The sequence below is a fragment of the Diaphorina citri genome, unplaced genomic scaffold (assembly GCF_000475195.1).
Source record: "Diaphorina citri unplaced genomic scaffold, Diaci psyllid genome assembly version 1.1 scaffold607, whole genome shotgun sequence".
NCBI classification, from domain to species: domain Eukaryota; kingdom Metazoa; phylum Arthropoda; class Insecta; order Hemiptera; family Psyllidae; genus Diaphorina; species Diaphorina citri.
In genome coordinates, this window is record NW_007378041.1 from 37,141 (window position 1) to 56,033 (window position 18,893).

Here is an 18,893-nt window from a genome sequence, read left to right on the forward strand (position 1 = left end):
TTGATTTTAAATTAAAAAAAAAAAAAAAAAAAAAAAAATCAAGCTAAAAAGATATAGACCTATACCTGTATCTAAATTCAAGAAAACAGTTTTAAGGTCACATAGATTAAGCGACGAAATGGGAGACCAGAAAGAAGACCACTTGAGAAACTCGAAGACTTGTTTGCCTACAAAATTAGAAGACGACTACATATAAGTAGGTTCACTGAAACACTAATGTGTACGTAGGATGTTAATAAAAAGTTGCCAGTTGCGAGTCTTATTGAGAGATAGGGTGTTATTAGAGAGATATCAGCAAATATGTAAAATACACGTTACCTATTACTGAGAGTTCCATGTATGTACTGTGTTTGGATATTAGCATCGGCACTTAGTACCTAGAAGGTTGGTAATTTCTCCAATTAGGGATCATGTTGTTGACACTGATGGTTTGTAAGAGACAGAAAGAATAGGTCAGGGTGGGGGTGAGGGACCTTAAAGAGGGAGCAGACCAGTGTCTTACTGAGGGACTATAAATAGGGATCAGAGCAGCCAAACCCTAACCACCTTGGCTAGCTGAAGGTTACAAAGGGTTTATCTCTGTTCATACGTTACAAAGGGTTGAAGCACAGGTCCTTATGATGGTTGACTGCGGTTCGGGACGGGGCAAGTAATCTTGGCTACAGACCATCAACCTACTTCGGTGTAGCTACACCGCTACAACAAAAACACCAAGAGAAATCAAGACATGGAAATGGTAGTCTTAAAATGTCCTAATAACGTCATCTATCATTGTATCTAAAGACGAGTGTTTCATAGTCCTTTGGGCGTTGCATTAGACTCGTGTGGTCTGTGTCGTACCAATCCCTTCCCGTTGTATGTTGCTTTCCGCCACTGTACAGTTTCAAAATACACAAAAACGGTCTGCATACCTACAATGTAAATACGTAGCTACTTAACTTATGTACCAAACATGTACTTTGTAAATACATCATGAAGCTAACTAGCTTCAGCTACGTTCTACAAAACTGCCAGAGCTCCTGTTAAACTATTTATGACTAACATGAAATCCAACAAATTTAATATTCGGTATACAAAGCCACAAGCGTAGTCCGTAGGTAATGATTGATACAAATGAATTAGGTGGGTATAGAAGTGTTTTCTAGTTATCAGGTAGATCTGACACCTGATCAGGTCTACCTGACAGTGAGTGGCTGGCCTTACCATGGAACCTCAGATATGTAGACGAAGTCAAATATAGCGGTAGGAAGGTAGGAACACAATTTCATGTGAAAACAGGCCAATCCAAGGTCAGATGGAACAAAACTTGATACTCTTCAGCAATACATTGTGTACCTACTCGTATAATACCTATTTGTACCAGATTATTATACCGGTAACAAGACACCCATGTCTGTTCCCATTTTAACGGTACACTGATTCCCCTCCAAAGCTCAACTTCACATCAGACATCAGTCTGTGACGTCATAGTATCATCATTATTATTATAGTAGGTATTACCTACATAATGAAATCATCATTAGGCCAGCCATTCACTATCAGGTAGACCAGCCAGGGACACCTGAGCACACACACTATCAGGTAGACCTGATACCCTGATAGGTACGGCTGTAAATGTCCGAATGTCAGGTCTACCTGATACCTGATGAGCCTACATAATGAAAATCATCATTAGGCCAGCCATTCACTATCAGGTAGACCAGCCAGGGACACCTGAACAGGTATACCAGACGAGCACACACACTATCAGGTAGACCTGATACCCTGATAGGTACGGCTGTAAATGTCCGAATGTCAGGTCTACCTGATACCTGATGAGCTAAATTCAAGAAAACAGTTTTAAGGTCACATAGATTAAGCAACGAAATGGGAGACCAGAAAGAAGACCACTTGAGAAACTCGAAGACTTGTTTGCCTACAAAATTAGAAGACGACTACAAATAGTAAGTTCACTGAGACACTAATGTGTATGTAGGATGTGAATAAAAAGTTGCCAGTTGCGAGTCTTCTTGGGAGATAGGGTGTTATTAGAGAGATATCAGCAAATATGTAAAATACACGTCACCCATTACTGAGAGCTGAGAGTTCCATGCAAACCATGTAAGTTATACCTACGTACCTATGAATGTAAGTACTGTGTTTGGATATTAGATAGTAGAACTCATATGAGTACTTAGTTAACTTAGTAGAAGGTCGATAATTTCTCCAATTATAGACCATGTTGTTGACACGGATAGTTTCCAAAAGAAGTGTGCACACACAGTCGATCGATGACTAAAACCGACCACAATGCCTCGACAAGATGGAATTTCGCGTCGATCTACGACCGTCGACTGTGTGTGCCTGTGTGGACAGTTGGACACAGCATATGAGGAAGACATGGAAATGGAATCAGCAAGATTTTAAGTATTAATTCGTCTTAAATCCATCATTGAATCTAAAAATGAGTGTTTCATAGTCCTTCTTTGGTTGTTGTATTAGAGACTCGTGTGGTCTGTGTCGTACCATGTCCTTCCCGTAGTATGTTTCTTTTCACTACAGTACAGTTTCTAACTCTACAAAAACGTTCTGCATACAATGTAGATACGTAGCTACTTAACTTATGTACCAAATATGTATGTACCTTGTAAATACATCATGAAGCTAACTAGCTTCAGCTACCTTCTACAAAACTGCCAGAGCTCCTGTTAAACTATTTATGACTAACATGAAATCCAACAAATTTAATATTCGGTATACAAAGCCACAAGAACACGAAATGTCTGACATGAGCACATGAGATATGTTGATTGGAGGCCAACTCACGTTTTTGTTCCATTGTGAAAATAAAATGAGTGACGACTTTAGAGTAAAACTTGGAAGCAGAACATGAAACAAAACTTGAGATTTAAGTATTGAGAATTTAGCTATAGAGTTGGAGATAGACTAATTGAACAAATTGGAGATTTTTTCAAAGAAAAAGGAAAAAATCCTGCCAGCCTAGTTAGCTTGGAAGGTAGCTCGTCTGCCTTGTAGGCGCTAGGTCGCGGGTTCGATTCCAGCACGGAGCGAACTTTATCCTAAACAGCTAAGATTCGTTCTCGGAACGGCTGGCTTTCTCTTATCCTGTCGTCCTTCTCTTTTCGCTTTCGGGACCATAAGACCTTAGCAGTTACAGTTCCCTCTATCAAAAGTGTTTCCTTCTGCTTGCAGGAGACTAGACCCAGGTCCATTGAAGTTCGTGTAGTGAGACCTCTGAGCGTACTCGAAGACTGCTCTGAGACTGTTCGGAGAACTAACTCGAGATTATAGACCTGGGGTTTAGAAAACACACATCATGTATGTAGCATTGTAGATAGGTATAAAGATAGTAGATATGGTGAAACAACGAAAATGAAACACAAAGTTATCAACGCTTTTGTTTTTATAGTGAGTGATATGAAGAGAAAGTAGAGAAATAATAATTCACCAGTAGACAATATAAAAAATAAGACAGTAGACAATTAGACAATATAAAAATGTAATAGAGTGTACGAAGTGAGTTTCGAGTTTTAATTCGAGACAGTGTTGCATTTTGTTTTCTGTTTTTGTAGCACCAGAACAGCTTTAGTTGCTGGACAGCAATAAGTAGAAAAGAACCATCCATAAGGGGAATTGCGTTATGGATGGTTCTTTTCAGCTTAAAGCTGTCGAACCCTAGAATGGTTTGTTCTCTGATCTACTTAGTTTTAGTCCTAAGAGCTAAGAACATATCTACAGAACTTGGAGAAAAATATAAGAACATAATTTATAAAAAGTTCAGAATTTATAAAAAGTTTAGAAATAACTCGGAGTCGAAGATGCCAAAGCACGATCATGAATATCTGAAATGATGGCAACTATTCTAGATTTTGCAACAATACCAAAATCGTTCATGACAATTACTATCATAACACTTCTGCAGTCAGAAAATTATAGGTATGCTCAATGAATAAAACCAACAAAATGGATCTATACCTCCATAATACCATTATGCACACCATCGAACCATAAGAATCATAAGATCCTATGCCATGGCATAAGATCAGTTTCACTTTCAGAATCAGTCTGATCTATGTACCTATCTGATTTCTGATTGGCGCAGATCTACTCTGATTTTACTATAGGTAGCATAAATAGAGGTAGCTTTTAGATTTCTGATTTATAATCTTTGATCTTCTTTCCTGGCCTTAAAAGGTTGATCTCCCTGAAAATTCCCATGTCAAAATTAACTACCAGCTTGGTAGTAAGAAGGAAAAAAGTGCCTGTAAATAGCCTATGATAGAGCTAGGTAATAGTCAGCCATCTAATCTAATAAGCAGATATTAAAGGTAGTCAATTTCCATAATTATGTACTTAACTAAGTCTTTAATTATCAGCGAAATAGCGGTCGAAATGTCGAAAAACACCGCTAACCGTTGTCCTGATGTCAATAAAAACTGATATTTCGGGGGTTTAGGTATGGTTTTGGGGGGGTCTACTCTCATAACTTTTTCGATGTCTCTAACTCGTTTGATGAAAACCGCCAAAAAGCGGTTATTTCTGCCTGTGGGCGGCGCCCAGTGCAACTTTTGCCGATTTTCAGATTTTTCCCTTTACTTACTCATCAAGAGCTACCATCCTGCCAAATTTCAAGTTTCTACTATATCGGGAAGTGCCTCAACATTTTGATGAGTGAGTGAGTGAGTGAATGAGTAAAAAAATTGCGATTTTTGCGCCTCTATATCTCCGGAACTACTATTAGGTATTAAGAGCTCAAATTTTCAAGGTATGTTTATATACCTTACCTAAATATGTGCCCTGAATTTCAAAAGTTTATCTTTAGAGGAATCCGATCTATGAAGGTGAGAAAAACCTGCCGAATCGGTTCGTGTAAAGATACACAGGCGTGCTTACTGGAACTTGGCCTGGCGCACTGCCGTGCGCTCAGAACTTGACTTGGACTCGAACCACCAACCTCCAGATCCAGAGTCCACCGCGCTAAAACTACTATTAGGTATTAAGAGCTCAAATTTTCAAGGTATGTTTATATACCTTACCTAAATATGTGCCTTGAATTTCAAAAGTTTATCTTTAGAGGAAGCCGATCTATGAAGGTGAGGAAAACCTGCCGAATCGGTTCGTGTAAAGATACACAGGCGTGCTTACTGGAACTTGGCCTGGCGCACTGCCGTGCGCTCAGATAGTATTGAAACTTTTCGATTTCAATTGGGAAAAAAAGTCAACATTTGTGTCAGCAACGAGGAATTCCACAGTTTGTTTCAACATCGTGTTAGAAGAGTCATAAGCTCGACTTCTGAGAATTCTGCGATGTCATCATGCACAAATGTCGACAAATTATTTTGATTTTTGTCAATTTGCTTGTGAAATTTCCTTACTTTCCCAGTCTCCATGAAATTTCCCAACTTTTCCCGGTTTTCCAGTCTGGTAGACAGACACCCTGTTAGATCTGACAGGTACGGCCGAAAAGGTGCGTCTAACAAGTCTACCTGATATCTGGTGAACACACACTACCAGGTAGGCCTGACACGCGGACCTGATCAGGTGTACCTGTCAGGTCTACCTAATAGTGAGTACCTGGCCTTAGCAGTTATACACTAGTTTAACACCTTAGGCCGTTGGGTCACTAAGTCAGTTTAAACTCGGTTTAAGTTTAACTCTCGGATTAAGCAAATCTGATAGATTGGTTGATTTTGGTTGATTTTTAAAATTTTCAGCCAATCAGATTGCTTGCTTGAACAGAAATTGAAATTTAAACGGAGTTTAAACTCACTTTGTGGCCTCCGGCCTTGGAAAACTCATTTCCTTCTTACCTAGAATACGTCCGGTCTGGAACTGTTCCTCAATAGCCTGCTCTACCTTGGCGTGCTTCTGTCTCGACTTGTACTTCTTCACGACCTTCTTCGATCTCTTCTTGTTGAGAACGGCCTCCTCAGCCTCCGTCTGAAAAAACACAAATATAGAAAAACCGTTAAAAAAATCACCAAAAGACCAAACAGTGTAAATTAGAGAGCTCAATATCGGCGTAGGAAGTTAAATAATAAGTAAGTGAAATCAAAACAAGAAAGCTTCACCCAGACAATTAGTACCTACTTGGGGAGCTTAAAAGAATAAAAGGGCGCGAGTTCGATTCCCGCCCGCGACGAACTTTATCAGATAACGGATAACTTTCTTCTTTTCTGTCCAACTTCACTTCAATCAGGCAAATAAGACCCGTGTTTAATTACAGTTCCCTCAACAAACCGATTGGAAAAAAGTGAAACAAAAAAGTTTCGGCCACAAGAGTAGTAAGTACTTTAGGCTAAAACCAGAGTGGAGCGGAGAGCAAAGAGATTCTTGCTCTCACGTCTATGCGGTTTAAATTCGTCGCTTCCTACTACGCGCTATGCTCTCCACTCCAATGTTTTTTGCCTTTGGAAGACAATGAAAATAAGGAAAGCACTCAGAGTAACTATGAAAACACACTCAGGGGTGCAAGACTGGGCGTGGGACGTCAAAAACTGACGCCATCCACTAGAGGCGTCAAGCATCATGAGGTTACAGTTATCATCACAGTGCTAGGAGGAACTGAAAACTGCTGAGAAAATAACAGAATAGAATATACCTTGTAATCCTACTCCAAAAGGACCGAGAAGTCCCTTTACCCCAGCAGTCTTAACAGGGTCTTGTGTATTTTATGGTTTCAAAATCAAGAGTAAAAATAATAAAGACCTTGGATAAAATGGCTTTTCCGGCAAGCGGACCCGGTACCTCGGAATGCAAATCCCGTGGTTTGTTGGGCAAATGGCAAATCCCGTGGTTTGTTGGAGATCTTCTGAAATCTATGGACAAAATAGTCCCTCAGTGCCTCAGTACGTGCGTTTTGATGACAATTCAGTATCCTTTTGGCTTGATTATGAAATATAATCACTTTACTTCATTTGACGAGTTTTACTTTGATCATCATTATTGTCAACTTTAAGAGATTTTAGCCTACACATAGTGATCTGTGTTTTGTCTCCTTGCTTACCCTCTTGGGGCGAAATATATCTATTAATACTTTCATAGTCCTTCATTATTATTGTGCTGGTTCTACTTCTCATTCTTAGCTGATGTGTTTTGGTGACAATTCAGTATCCTTTTGGCTTGATTATAAAATATAATCACTGACTTATTTCATTTGACGAGTTTTATTTTGATCATCATTATTGTCACCAAAACATAACTCAATATTTATTATTATTTTTTTTTTTTTAAATCTTATATCCAATAGTATTATTATTTTTTTTTATTTTTTTTTCTAATGTATTATTAAAAAATAAATAAATAAAAAACGATGGGTTTCGAGTAAAGGTGGGGGTCTCGTAAATTGGAACACATTGCCTTTCGGCACACATAAAGCCTTCCTTACCTTTGTCCTTAGAAACAAATTAGGTAGGTAATTTAATAATTAATAATGTGTAGATTTTACAAGCGATTTTTTTTTCACAGGCTATTCAGAACGTTAGAGGTGAAATAGTTTTGTATTGATATTCATCATCGGGACGCAGCTGCGGCTCAATGAAGTGCCGCAACCGCGTCAGATTATAAGGGCTCATCATTATAGCTTGTGAAAACGACAAGGGCACAAACGGCAAACGACCCTCTACTTAAACACTCGTTCTTCATTCACTAGTTAGGCCTTTAACTTCAGAGAGCTTAACTGCATACACAGAAAGACCACTCCGAAGGGTTTGGTGTGGGAGCGAATAGCCCTAAAGGATGGGTTGAGCTACTACGAATCTACTAACTTCAGGATTTGCATGTTTTAACCTCCAATTGGCAAACAGAAAACGTCAAGTCCCATTTGTGTCAGCAACGAGGAATTCCACAGTTTGTTTCAACATCGTGTTAGAAGAGTCATAAGCTCGACTTCTGAGTATTCTGCGATGTCATCATGCACAAATTTACACTCGAAAACATATGAAATACCTTATTAGAAAAACTCAAATCAATATTCCATTTTTTTTTCTGAAGACTTTCTCACAAAAAAAAAAAAAAAAAAAAAAAAAAAAAAAAAAAAAAAATGGGGGTTTTTTCAATTTATACACTTCGTTGAAATAACTTACAAAATACTGATTAGAAATCAGAACACATCTATCGGGGTGTCTACCAAAATGGAAAAATAAAATTCCCTGACTTTTCTCGGTTTTCCAGTCCATTTTTTCCAAATTTCCAGTCTACTTTTTCAAGATTTCCCACCCTATTCCCACTGCGTCACAACAGATTTTTTTTTTTTTTTTTTTTTTTAAGTAATGTTCCCAAGCCTGTTCAACATTAATTCTCCAATCTTTTTTCATCCCACTAGGGTAAGGGCTTAAGTCCTCCATTTGCACATGAAGTAACTGCACCGCATTATTATTATTTTTTTTTTTTTTTTTTTTTGTAATTTTTCGGTCTACACATTCACACATCCTGGGGGGATGAAGGTTAACACGAAAAGAATGAAGAACAGCGCGGCAGGCAAAAATTGTGAGCTATATAATCTATTGAAACTAAAATTTTTAGGACCGGCCGCAGGCGAAAATTTTGGTTTCATCAATTAAAAAAGAGCTGAAAAAAATCTGCGTTTGCCTGAGATCGAACCCATAACTGCGAATACCGCGAACAAAACGCGAATACCGCGAACAAAACGCGAATACCGCGAACAAAACGCGAATACCGCGAACAAAACGCGAATACCGCGAACAAAACGCGAATACCGCGAACAAAACGCGAATACCGCGAACAAAACGCGAATACCGCGAACAAAACGCGAATACCGCGAACAAAACGCGAATACCGCGAACAAAACGCGAATACCGCGAACAAAACGCGAATACCGCGAACAAAACGCGAATACCGCGAACAAAACGCGAATACCGCGAACAAAAATTTCAGCGCCGCAGGCGAAATTTTTGAGAGATTATATGTTGCCCCTTCATGGTTGCATACTTTTTTAATTGAAATCTTTCTTTGTCTTTTTTTAGGCTTTGAAAAATTCCCTGACTTTTTTCGATTTTTGGCACTTTTTCGTAAAATTCCCTGACTTTTCCCTGACTTTTCCAGTCTCCATGAAATTCCCTGACTTTTCCCGGTTTTCCCGGTTTTCCAGTCTGGTAGACACCCTGATTCTAAGTGAAATGAAAGAAATGAAAACGATAAGCATTTTCAAAGATTCATAGTGGGTTTAACCAATGACTTATTCAGATATATCACTAATGGGAGAATTTTCAATCACCGAAAAAGTAGTTTTGAATGATCCAAAGATTGTTAATAATGAAAGACAATTCAGTATCCTTTTGGCTTGATATGTAAGGAAAATTCCGTTGGTCCTCATTTTTCCTGCTCTATGACTTTGAAACACCACCCAAGTAAGCGCAACTGATCTATTCCTTTTGGCTTGATATGAAATATAATCACTTTGCTTCATTTGACGAGTTTAACTTTCATCATCATTATTGTTTTTCAAAATTATTCAAAGACCTATGAGAATGGAACATTGTCTCTTGAGAACCAACTTCAGTGGTGCAGTTATCAACGCGTTGGACTTTGGATCTGAAGGTTGATCGTTCGAGTCCAAGTCAAGTCAGAAAATTTATCTAGGTGTAATAATCGGGGAACGATATTTGTGACAAGCATTTAAATATGCGTAACACTATAGTCTTGCTTGGTAGCTTTAAAAATCGTCCGTCCCACCTCTACACCTGCTGGAAGAGCTCTTTTAGGAAAATCCTGCCTGCTCAAATAAAACGAGAAAAAGATGAATAAATGCTACATAAAAGGAAAATAAGAACTGTCCCGAGTTGTTTAACAAAAACTAAGATAAATAGGAAAAAAAAAAGTGAGAACAGACCCCTAAAATGGCACAAATTTCTTGCCGCAAAAATTTTGGTAACAAAGGCTGAAACTTTTAATGAAGCAGGAAGACAATTCAGTATCCTTTTGGCTTGGAATGGAAATATAATCACTCTGATTTCATGTTAACGAGATTAATTTTCATCATCATTATTGTCTTGACAGCTTCAAAAAATCAAAAATCTTCTTCTCTCGTTACCTGATTGAAGAGCTCCAGATTCTTTTTAAAGGATCCTGCCTCAAATGGAACGGGGAAAAAGTGAAAAAATGCCTATTAAAAAAAAGTGAGAATAGAGCATCCCCCCTAAAATGGCATAGATTCTTGCCACAAAAGCCTTTGGTATAATACCTACTGAAACTTTTAATGAAGCAGTAGCAAGCAGACAATTCAGTATCCTTTTGGCTTGGAATGGAAATATAATCACCGATTAATTTCATGTTAACGAGATTAATTTTCATCATCATTATTGTCTTGAGAGCAAAAATATTAAAGCTCCTAAAAGAGCTCATTCATATATTTAAGCTCTAAAAAGAGCTCATTCATATATTTAAGCTCTAAAAAGAGCTCATTCATATATTTAAGCTCTAAAAAGAGCTCATATATTTAAGCTCTAAAAAAAGCTCATATATTAAAGCTCTGCCACATTAAAGGCCATATTAAAAAATTTTAGAATATCAGATTATAAACTAAAATCTAATTCTAAAAATTAAATATAAATAAATATAAATAAAATTCTAAAAATAAAAAAAGCTGGTTTCCAACAAATTCCTTTTGGATATATTCTCGGTAGAACGGGCTATCACCATTTGATGTGTAAGAAGACCGTCGTTCTAGATTCATCATTGAATATAATTCCAAATAAAAACTATTTTAGTTTTCCTACAGGTAACCAGGACAAACTTTGCCTCTATGTGTGTCCAACTTCATTCTATTATATATTTATATTCCTTTTTTTTTTCTTTCTTTCAGGGTATGACAAGACAATTCAGTATCCTTTTGGCTTGATTATGAAATATAATCACTTTATTTCATTTGACGAGTTTTACTTTCATCATCATTATTGTCTTGCCATTTTGTTTTAATTTATTTTTTTTTAAATAAAGTAAATTCACTTTGTTGGCCATCAAAAAGCTCCATCCTCACCCCAGAAATCACATTTCAAAGGATTTGTAAGTAGGTGATCCTTTGTAGCAGCACACATTATACTAGTTAAAATTCTCAGTAGAACGGGCTATCACCATTTAATGTGTAAGCAGACCGTCGTTCTACTTTTAATTTAATTTTTTTAAATAAAGTAAATTCACTTTATTAGCCATCAAAAAGCTCCATCCTCACCCCAGAAATCACATTTCAAAGGATTTGTAAGTAGGTAATCCTTTGTAGCAGCACACATTATACTAGTTAAAATTCTCAGTAGAACGGGCTATCACCATTTAATGTGTAAGCAGACCGTCGTTCTAGCTTCATCATTGAATTCAGCATAGCCCTAGCCATCCCCATTAATTCTAAGTGAAATGAAAGAAATAAAAATCTGGTGTGAACATCACACGACTTTCCTTATCCTATTGAATGGTGCTTATTTGGGTGTTCTGTTGTAACATTTACAATATTTCTAACTGTTTAGTCGATATAGCTGAAAACCGCCAAAAAGCGGTCGAAACCCGCCGAAGAGCGGTCAAAATACCACCAACCGCAGCACCTATTTTAACCAAACGTATTTTGTATTGCATCCTTGTCACATTTTTGAACTACATACCAAATTTCAAGTCTTTAGCTTATTAACGTTCCCGAGATATTGTTAAATTACACCGAAAACCGCCAAAAAGCGGTAAAATGCCGCCAAGCGTTGCACCGGTCTTAACCAAAAGTTAGTCAGCAGACAAGGTCAACAAAAACTCTTGTAATTCAATATAACAATTGTAACATCAACAATTGAAATTTGACATGAAAAAGAAAAGAAAATAACAGTTAAAATAATTCATATGACTTACATTCAGATCCCCATGAGAAATTGCCCTGGTCAATACGGAGAGCTCTGTACTTCTTGTTACCACCACGGGTACGTACAGTGTGTATTCTTCTGGGTCCAAGCTGAAAAAGAAAGGAAGTTTGATTTCAATTAGTTACAATGTAATTTAAGTAACTTAGGTGGATCATTAGAAAAGTAATTATTCAGAAGCCATGACAATGAAAAAGTAAACTGCATTTTGTGTTTTACCTGTCACTGTTCATTTGTGAAAGCTTCTTACAGCATTAAACCTAACCCTAAAATAACAGTGGTCACTACTCATTTGTGACAGCTCCTTTTAGTAGCAATTTTTATAAACCCTATGATTGATGTTTAAATTCAACTTAAACTGCATTTTGTGTTTTACCTGTCACTGTTCATTTGTGAAAGCTTCTTACAGCATTAAACCTAATCCTAAAATAACAGTGGTCACTACTCATTTGTGACAGCTCCTTTTAGTAGCAATTTTTATAAACCCTATGATTGATGTTTAAATTCAACATGTTTCTTTCTAGGATGGCAAAAGGCCATGCGTGCCACAAACTTACAAAAGACCAAGTACATACAGACTTTTTTCCCCCATGTGCAATTTTTTTAGGATTTAGATTAGTAGGGATCTTACGTAAATAAAATGACTCATACCTTGGTGTTAGCTGCTGGACGTCCTAACTCAAACTTCCTCTTCTTTCTGATGGGCTTCCTTTTGCCCCCTGTGGCACGTCTCTTATGCCAATGATCCCGGGAAATACCTGTAATGACAAACAAACACCAGTTAGTACTTCAGAACAGAACACATGTGAATACAGGCCCTCAATTACCGAGCAATGATCTCTTGAGCAGCAATTATGCTGCTTCATTCCCATCAATTGAAACCTAATTTGAGTGTAGGTACCTACTACCTCTAGCACAGAATACAGATTTAAAATTTCTCTATGACAGTAGGTACATACCCATCTACACTTTTGGGGCTGTTTGCCCCCTAAGCCTTAAAGTGGGCTTTTTGAGTAGGGTGTTAAGCTTCACTAAGTAGGTTCTCAAGTTTTTTTTTAAGCTATTAAGAATAGATTTGCTTGACTCAGAGCGCTGTGGGAAATACAACTGTGCAGTGTAACATCACCATGCTTCAGCCATAGAACCAAATAACACATATTATCATCATTGCAAAGCAAATGCATTCTGTTTTTATTAAGTATAGAACGATGGCATGGGATTTTTAGATACCTACTTCGAGATAGTTCTAACAAGAAAAGCTTGAGGGAGTTGATCTGTTGATCACATAGGTACCAAACTACTGTGGTACCATCTACACAACACAGAAGACCAGTTGACTTGTCAAGATTGGAAACACTGGATTACCAAAAGCATTTTCAAAGATTCATAGTGGGTTTAACCAATGACTTATTCAGATAAGTATATCACTAATGGGAGAATTTTCAATCACCGAAAAAGTAGTTTTGAATGATCCAAAGATTGTTAATAATTAAAAGACAATTCAGTATCCTTTTGGCTTGATAATGAACTATAATCACTTTGCTTCATTTGACGAGTTTTACTTTCATCATCATTATTGTCTTTCAAAATTATTCAAAGACCTATGAGAATGGACCATTGTCTCTTGAGAACCAACTTCAGTGGTGCAGTTGTTAACGCGTTGGACTTTGGATCTGAAGGTTGATGGTTCGAGTCCAAGTCAAGTCAGAAAATTTATCTAGGTGTAATAATCGGGGAACGATATTTGTGACAAGCATTTAAATATGGGTAACACAATTAAAATTTCCTTTTTGTTGTCTCTTGAGTGCAAATTTTTGTTCTGAACAACAGAAAGAACCTATAGAAAGGGGAAGTGCAATCCGCTTGACTCAGAGCGCTGTGGGAAATACAACTGTGTAGTGTAACATCACTAGGCTTCAGCCATGGAACCAAAAAACACATATCATCATTGCGAAGCAGAATGCACTCCTAAACATTATTCTTGGAATGGAATAGAATCTACTTGGAATGGAATAGAATATACTTGGGAACGGAATAGAATATACTTGGAATGGAATAGAATCATTTATACTGCTAGGATGAGACTGAAAAGTCCCTTTACCCCGCAGTCAATTCAGTTATAGGCTTTCTTGAGTGTAGTATGTCAATGGATTATATAAAATTTAGACATTGGAAATGTTGAAAATTAAGCGAGCTTTCTTTAGAACAATGTTCAGTTAGACTCTTGTCTATAAACGCTGGAAATTAGGTACATATTCGAAACTTCAAAGTACCCCCCTATCTGCTGTTTTAATTACAGATCGGGTGACAATTCAGTATCCTTTTGGCTTGATAATGAAATATAATCACTTGATTTCATGAAGCAGAATGCACTCCTGAACATTATTCTTGGAACGGAATAGAATATTCTTGGAATGGAATAGAATATACTTGGGAACGGAATAGAATATACTTGGAATGGAATAGAATCATTTATACTGTTAGGATGAGACTGAAAAGTCCCTTTACCCCGCAGTCAATTCAGTTATAGGCTTTCTTGAGTGTATTATGTCAATGGATTATATAATAAAATTTAGACATTGGAAATGATGAAAATTAAGCGAGCTTTCTTTAGAACAATGTTAAGTTAGACTCTTGTCTATAAACGCTGCAAATTAGGTACATATTCGAAACTTCAAAGTACCTACCCCCCTATCTGCTGTTTTAATTACAGATCGGGTGACAATTCAGTATCCTTTTGGCTTGATAATGAAATATAATCACTTGATTTCATTCGACGAGTTTTACTTTGATCATCATTATTGTCACCAATCAACATTGAACTTAGCAGAAAAAGAGAACTAGAAAATTCCTTACCACACACGAAAATCGCTAGAAATTTTTTAGGAACATCCTCATATCCTCTTTGAATACTGAGAAGAAAACTTGTTGGAAAAGGAGACCTCACTCGGAAACAATTTCAAAAGATAGAATGAAAAAGGGGGAAAACTGATCAAAAATGAAACTCACTGGTAAAAAGAACAACCACTTCACTGAAAGATTCAACCAAGACTGAGGACTGTCACTAATGATCTCAGAATGAGCAAGGCAATGCAAAAGACAAAAGAAACACACCTACATAAGTACCTGCTAAAAAAAAGTCCTCAATCTTTCCCTAAATACCAAGAAGTGCCTCTTACATATCACCCTTTGGACCCTTGAACCAAAATTTCCCTACTTTAGATGAAACAATGGCACTAATATGCATTATTACCTGGACGCGACATTCTTGAACAGAGCTCTTGGCTATTTTTATCTTGACGAGACTTACCTCGCCCTTTGAGTTATTTTTATTGGTTTCTAGGTAAAAATCCATCTATCATCAGAAGCAACAATTAGTTAGGTAACAATGTTACCCCTCATACTATACATAAAGCGTAGGGGTATTCCAGGTTTTTTAAAAAGATTAAAAAAAGGTCCACATAATATTTTAGATTAGCATGTCCCAAGTACCTACCGCTACGTTATAAATACCTTGTGAATGTCTGATTTTCTTCTTGGTTGTACCAAAAACATGAGAACTCGGTCCTTTGGCACAAGACTGCCAAAGAACCATAGAATGTACCCGATTTTATGACAAATCAATGTGGCACTTGAACTGGCCACACAAATTAGAAACGATTTACGTTTGCATGGAATTCCGAGGTGCCTTTGTAAATTGAACCGTTTCTTTAAATACATACCTATGTGTCTATCAGTTCACAGTATTTTAATAAAGCATTTTAGAGCTTTAGGAAGCTTTCCAGAAGCAGTATTGTTCTGGGCTGGTCAGCAATAATTACTTGGACAATTTTTTTACAAGTTGAGAAAATGTCTTCAGAAAGACTAATCGATTAACACACTCAGAGAATTTAGTCATGGTGTTAGGAAAAGGTTCATCATTAAACATTTTCTCAGCCATACAAAGGCTGACATTTTTTCAAGGGGGTTGTGCAGCTAAGGTCTTCAGTGAAGGGGCAAAAAGGCTGATTTTATGTCCATATATTAAAAATATTGTTGAGAAAAATGCCAATATCTTTATGTTTGGATAAAGATATTTTATTTAGCTATACTTACTTTGTATTTTTTGATCAAAAGTTTTTTCAAGCTTATTAAAGAAATGTGGAGAAGAACAGGTAAATATAGAAATTGACCTCATGTAGTAATCAGTTATATTTAAATTGAAAATGGGGGACTACTCACCAGTTTGCCGGTCTTCCTGCGTCCAATGGGGAGAGCGTAGTAGGTTTCGTACCACTGTCGGAATGGGGTGGCGTCAATGACAACAATGGCGTTCTTCACCAGAGTCTTGGTACGGACCAACTCGTTGTTACTGGCATTGTACACAACATCAATGATACGGGTCTTTCTGGTGCAGCCTGTATGAAATAAAAAATTAGTTTAAAATGATACCATTTCATTAACTATCTCTTTGACATGATGATGTACCTAACACTTGGGCCAGCCACTCACTATCTGGTAGACCTGACAGGTACACCTGATCATTTCCGTCTGTCAGGTATACCTGATGAGCACCTTTGTCTAGCTTTGGCAAATTCAAAAAAGACCAAAGTAAAAATCACTGTCAGTAAAATTCAAGATTTATTTGGTAGCGAACAGTCAGAACGTTAGAGGTGAAATAGTTAAATTTGTTATTCATCAAGTACAAATTGAACAGTGAAGCCTGTGAAAGCAAACTATTCAATTCTTCGGATTCAAGTAGCTCATCATTCTGTTTATTACCTAGAATTCAAAAATCAAGGTTAAAAAAAAACGTTCTAGCAATCTAGCATGTGTTCCACCTAATTCAACAAGTTTTTCCTTTTTATTACAGTAAGTACCTATAGTGAAGCTCTTCCACATATGTAATAAGAAAAATACTGTACATAATGGAGGAGTTGCAAGTGGGTAAAAATTATAAATAAATGGTCAGATCCTATGTAATTACAGTAAGTACCTGTAGTGAAGCTCTTCTACATATGTAATGAGAAAAATACTGTACATAATTGGTGCATTTTTTATTTTATTTTATTATTTTTTAATTTTTTTTAAGCATTAATGAAGTATAGGTAGCACGAGTAAGGAAAGAAAATAACACAGTATCTTTCTACACTTAGCAATGGAAAGGCTAGAAACAAAGCTAGAACCACATTTTCAGAATCAAAATCTTTGCTTCACATCACAGAACACTTCAGATGGAGAAGGGTTAAAACAAAGGCTTTGTCATCATTAAACATGACATTGATTTCAAAATTGAAGTCAATACATAACTAGACATCTCTGGTCTAAAAGCCACTGCATTTTTTTTTTTATTTTGAAAGCATTAATGAAGTATTAAGTATAGGTAGTACGAGTAAGGAAAGAAAATAACACAGCATCTTTCTACACTTAGCAATGGAAAGGCTAGAAACAAAGCTCGAACCACATTTTCAGAATCAAAATCTTTGCTTCGCATCATAGAACACTTCAGATGGAGAAGGGTTGAAACAAAGGCTTTGTCATCATTAAACATGACATTGATTTCAAAATTGAAGTCAATACATAACTAGACATCTCTGGTCTAAAAGCCACTTCAGTTAATAACTAGACATCTCTGGTCTAAAAGGCACTTCAGTTAGGGGGAACAGAAGAGAAAAGATAATTTGTATACCTACAGTCAATTTAAGAAGAATAAAAAATGATTTTCTAGCTGGCATACTTTTAGTTTTTAGTTGGTAATTTTCAGAATTCAAATCTTTGTGACACAACATAGAACACTTCAGATGGAGAAGGGTTGACAAAGATTTTGTCATCATTAAATCTATTTTTTTCTTCTTCTTCTTCTCCTTCTTCTTCTATTTTTAAAACTTTTTCTTTTCTTTTTCTTCTTTTTACTGGATTTTTTTTGTACTATCAATTTCAGCCATTTCCCTTTTGACTAAAAGAAGTGCAAAATACAACCTGAACATAAAGAATCTAAAGAATAGATGAGTGTATTTTTCAGAGCATAAGGGTAAACATAGACACTTCATAATGTGGAGAAGGTATGCTATTTGGTTTTGTCATCATGAAAACACAATCAGTACATTTCCCTATGAAACTTCAGCTCCTAGGCCCTTTTTTTAATTCCAATGGTAAAGATCTAATCAAAGGATACCTAAAAAAGGTACTTGTGCAGAAGTCATGTCCGTGGAATATTGCTACCAAAGGAACTGGCACAAGGCACAAACAAGCAGTGACCAGTGTTATTATAGGGTTAGGTTAAACACAAAAAGGAGTTTTCACAATTAGAGCAGTGATTAGTGTTATTATAGGGTTAGGTTAAATACAAAAAGGAGCTTTCTTTTCCACGAATGTGACTTCTGCATAATTACCCTAAAAAATAATAAGCTTGTGTTGTAGACATTTTTCAGAGCATATGAGTAAACACAGACACTTCATAATGTGGAGAAGGTATGCAATGTTGTCTTTTCATCATAAAAATGTCTACATTACAAATACCATTGATATCTTGTTAAATGCAGCTAGTCAGCAGACAAGGTCAACAAAAACTCTTGTTTTTCAATGTAACAATTGTAACATCAACAATTGAAATTTGACATGAAAAAGAAAAGAAAATAACAGTTAAAATAATAAATATGATTATTAATTCATATGACTTACATTCAGATCCCCATGAGAAATTGCCCTGGTCAATACGGAGAGCTCTGTACTTCTTGTTACCACCACGGGTAGTCTTGTTATTGTTTTGATATAATAACTGCTACTTACACCGATCTATGAAGAAATTAATTGTTGTGATAACTATCGGTATCTTCATGTGATTTCACCAGGGCATGTTGATGTACCTGGTACAATTACTACATACACTACAAATTGTAGTGACTACATCCATGACGCATCTTCAACTTCTTAACCCTCTTGACCAATGGTGTGACCGATCATGATTAGGATGTTCTTCACTGTCCTCAAGTGATTGTGTGAACCCGCTAACTCCAGAAAGTCAACCATGAATTTCTCAGACGGTCACCCGACATTATACTT

The 18,893-nt window shown here is 36.6% G+C and overlaps 1 protein-coding gene across 1 annotated transcript; it reads right to left on the reverse strand.

Moving 5' to 3' along the window:
- Window positions 1-5,763: 5,763 nt before the first annotated feature.
- On the reverse strand, window positions 5,764-18,744 carry LOC103510507 (40S ribosomal protein S8-like). The gene is made up of 4 exons (XM_026824538.1): window positions 18,718-18,744; window positions 18,513-18,585; window positions 16,074-16,249; window positions 5,764-5,940 (listed from the first exon to the last, which is right to left on the reverse strand). Exons 1-4 carry the CDS (start codon window positions 18,742-18,744, stop codon window positions 5,767-5,769), a joined length of 450 nt encoding a protein of 149 aa, XP_026680339.1. The 3' UTR covers window positions 5,764-5,766.
- Window positions 18,745-18,893: the final 149 nt, after the last annotated feature.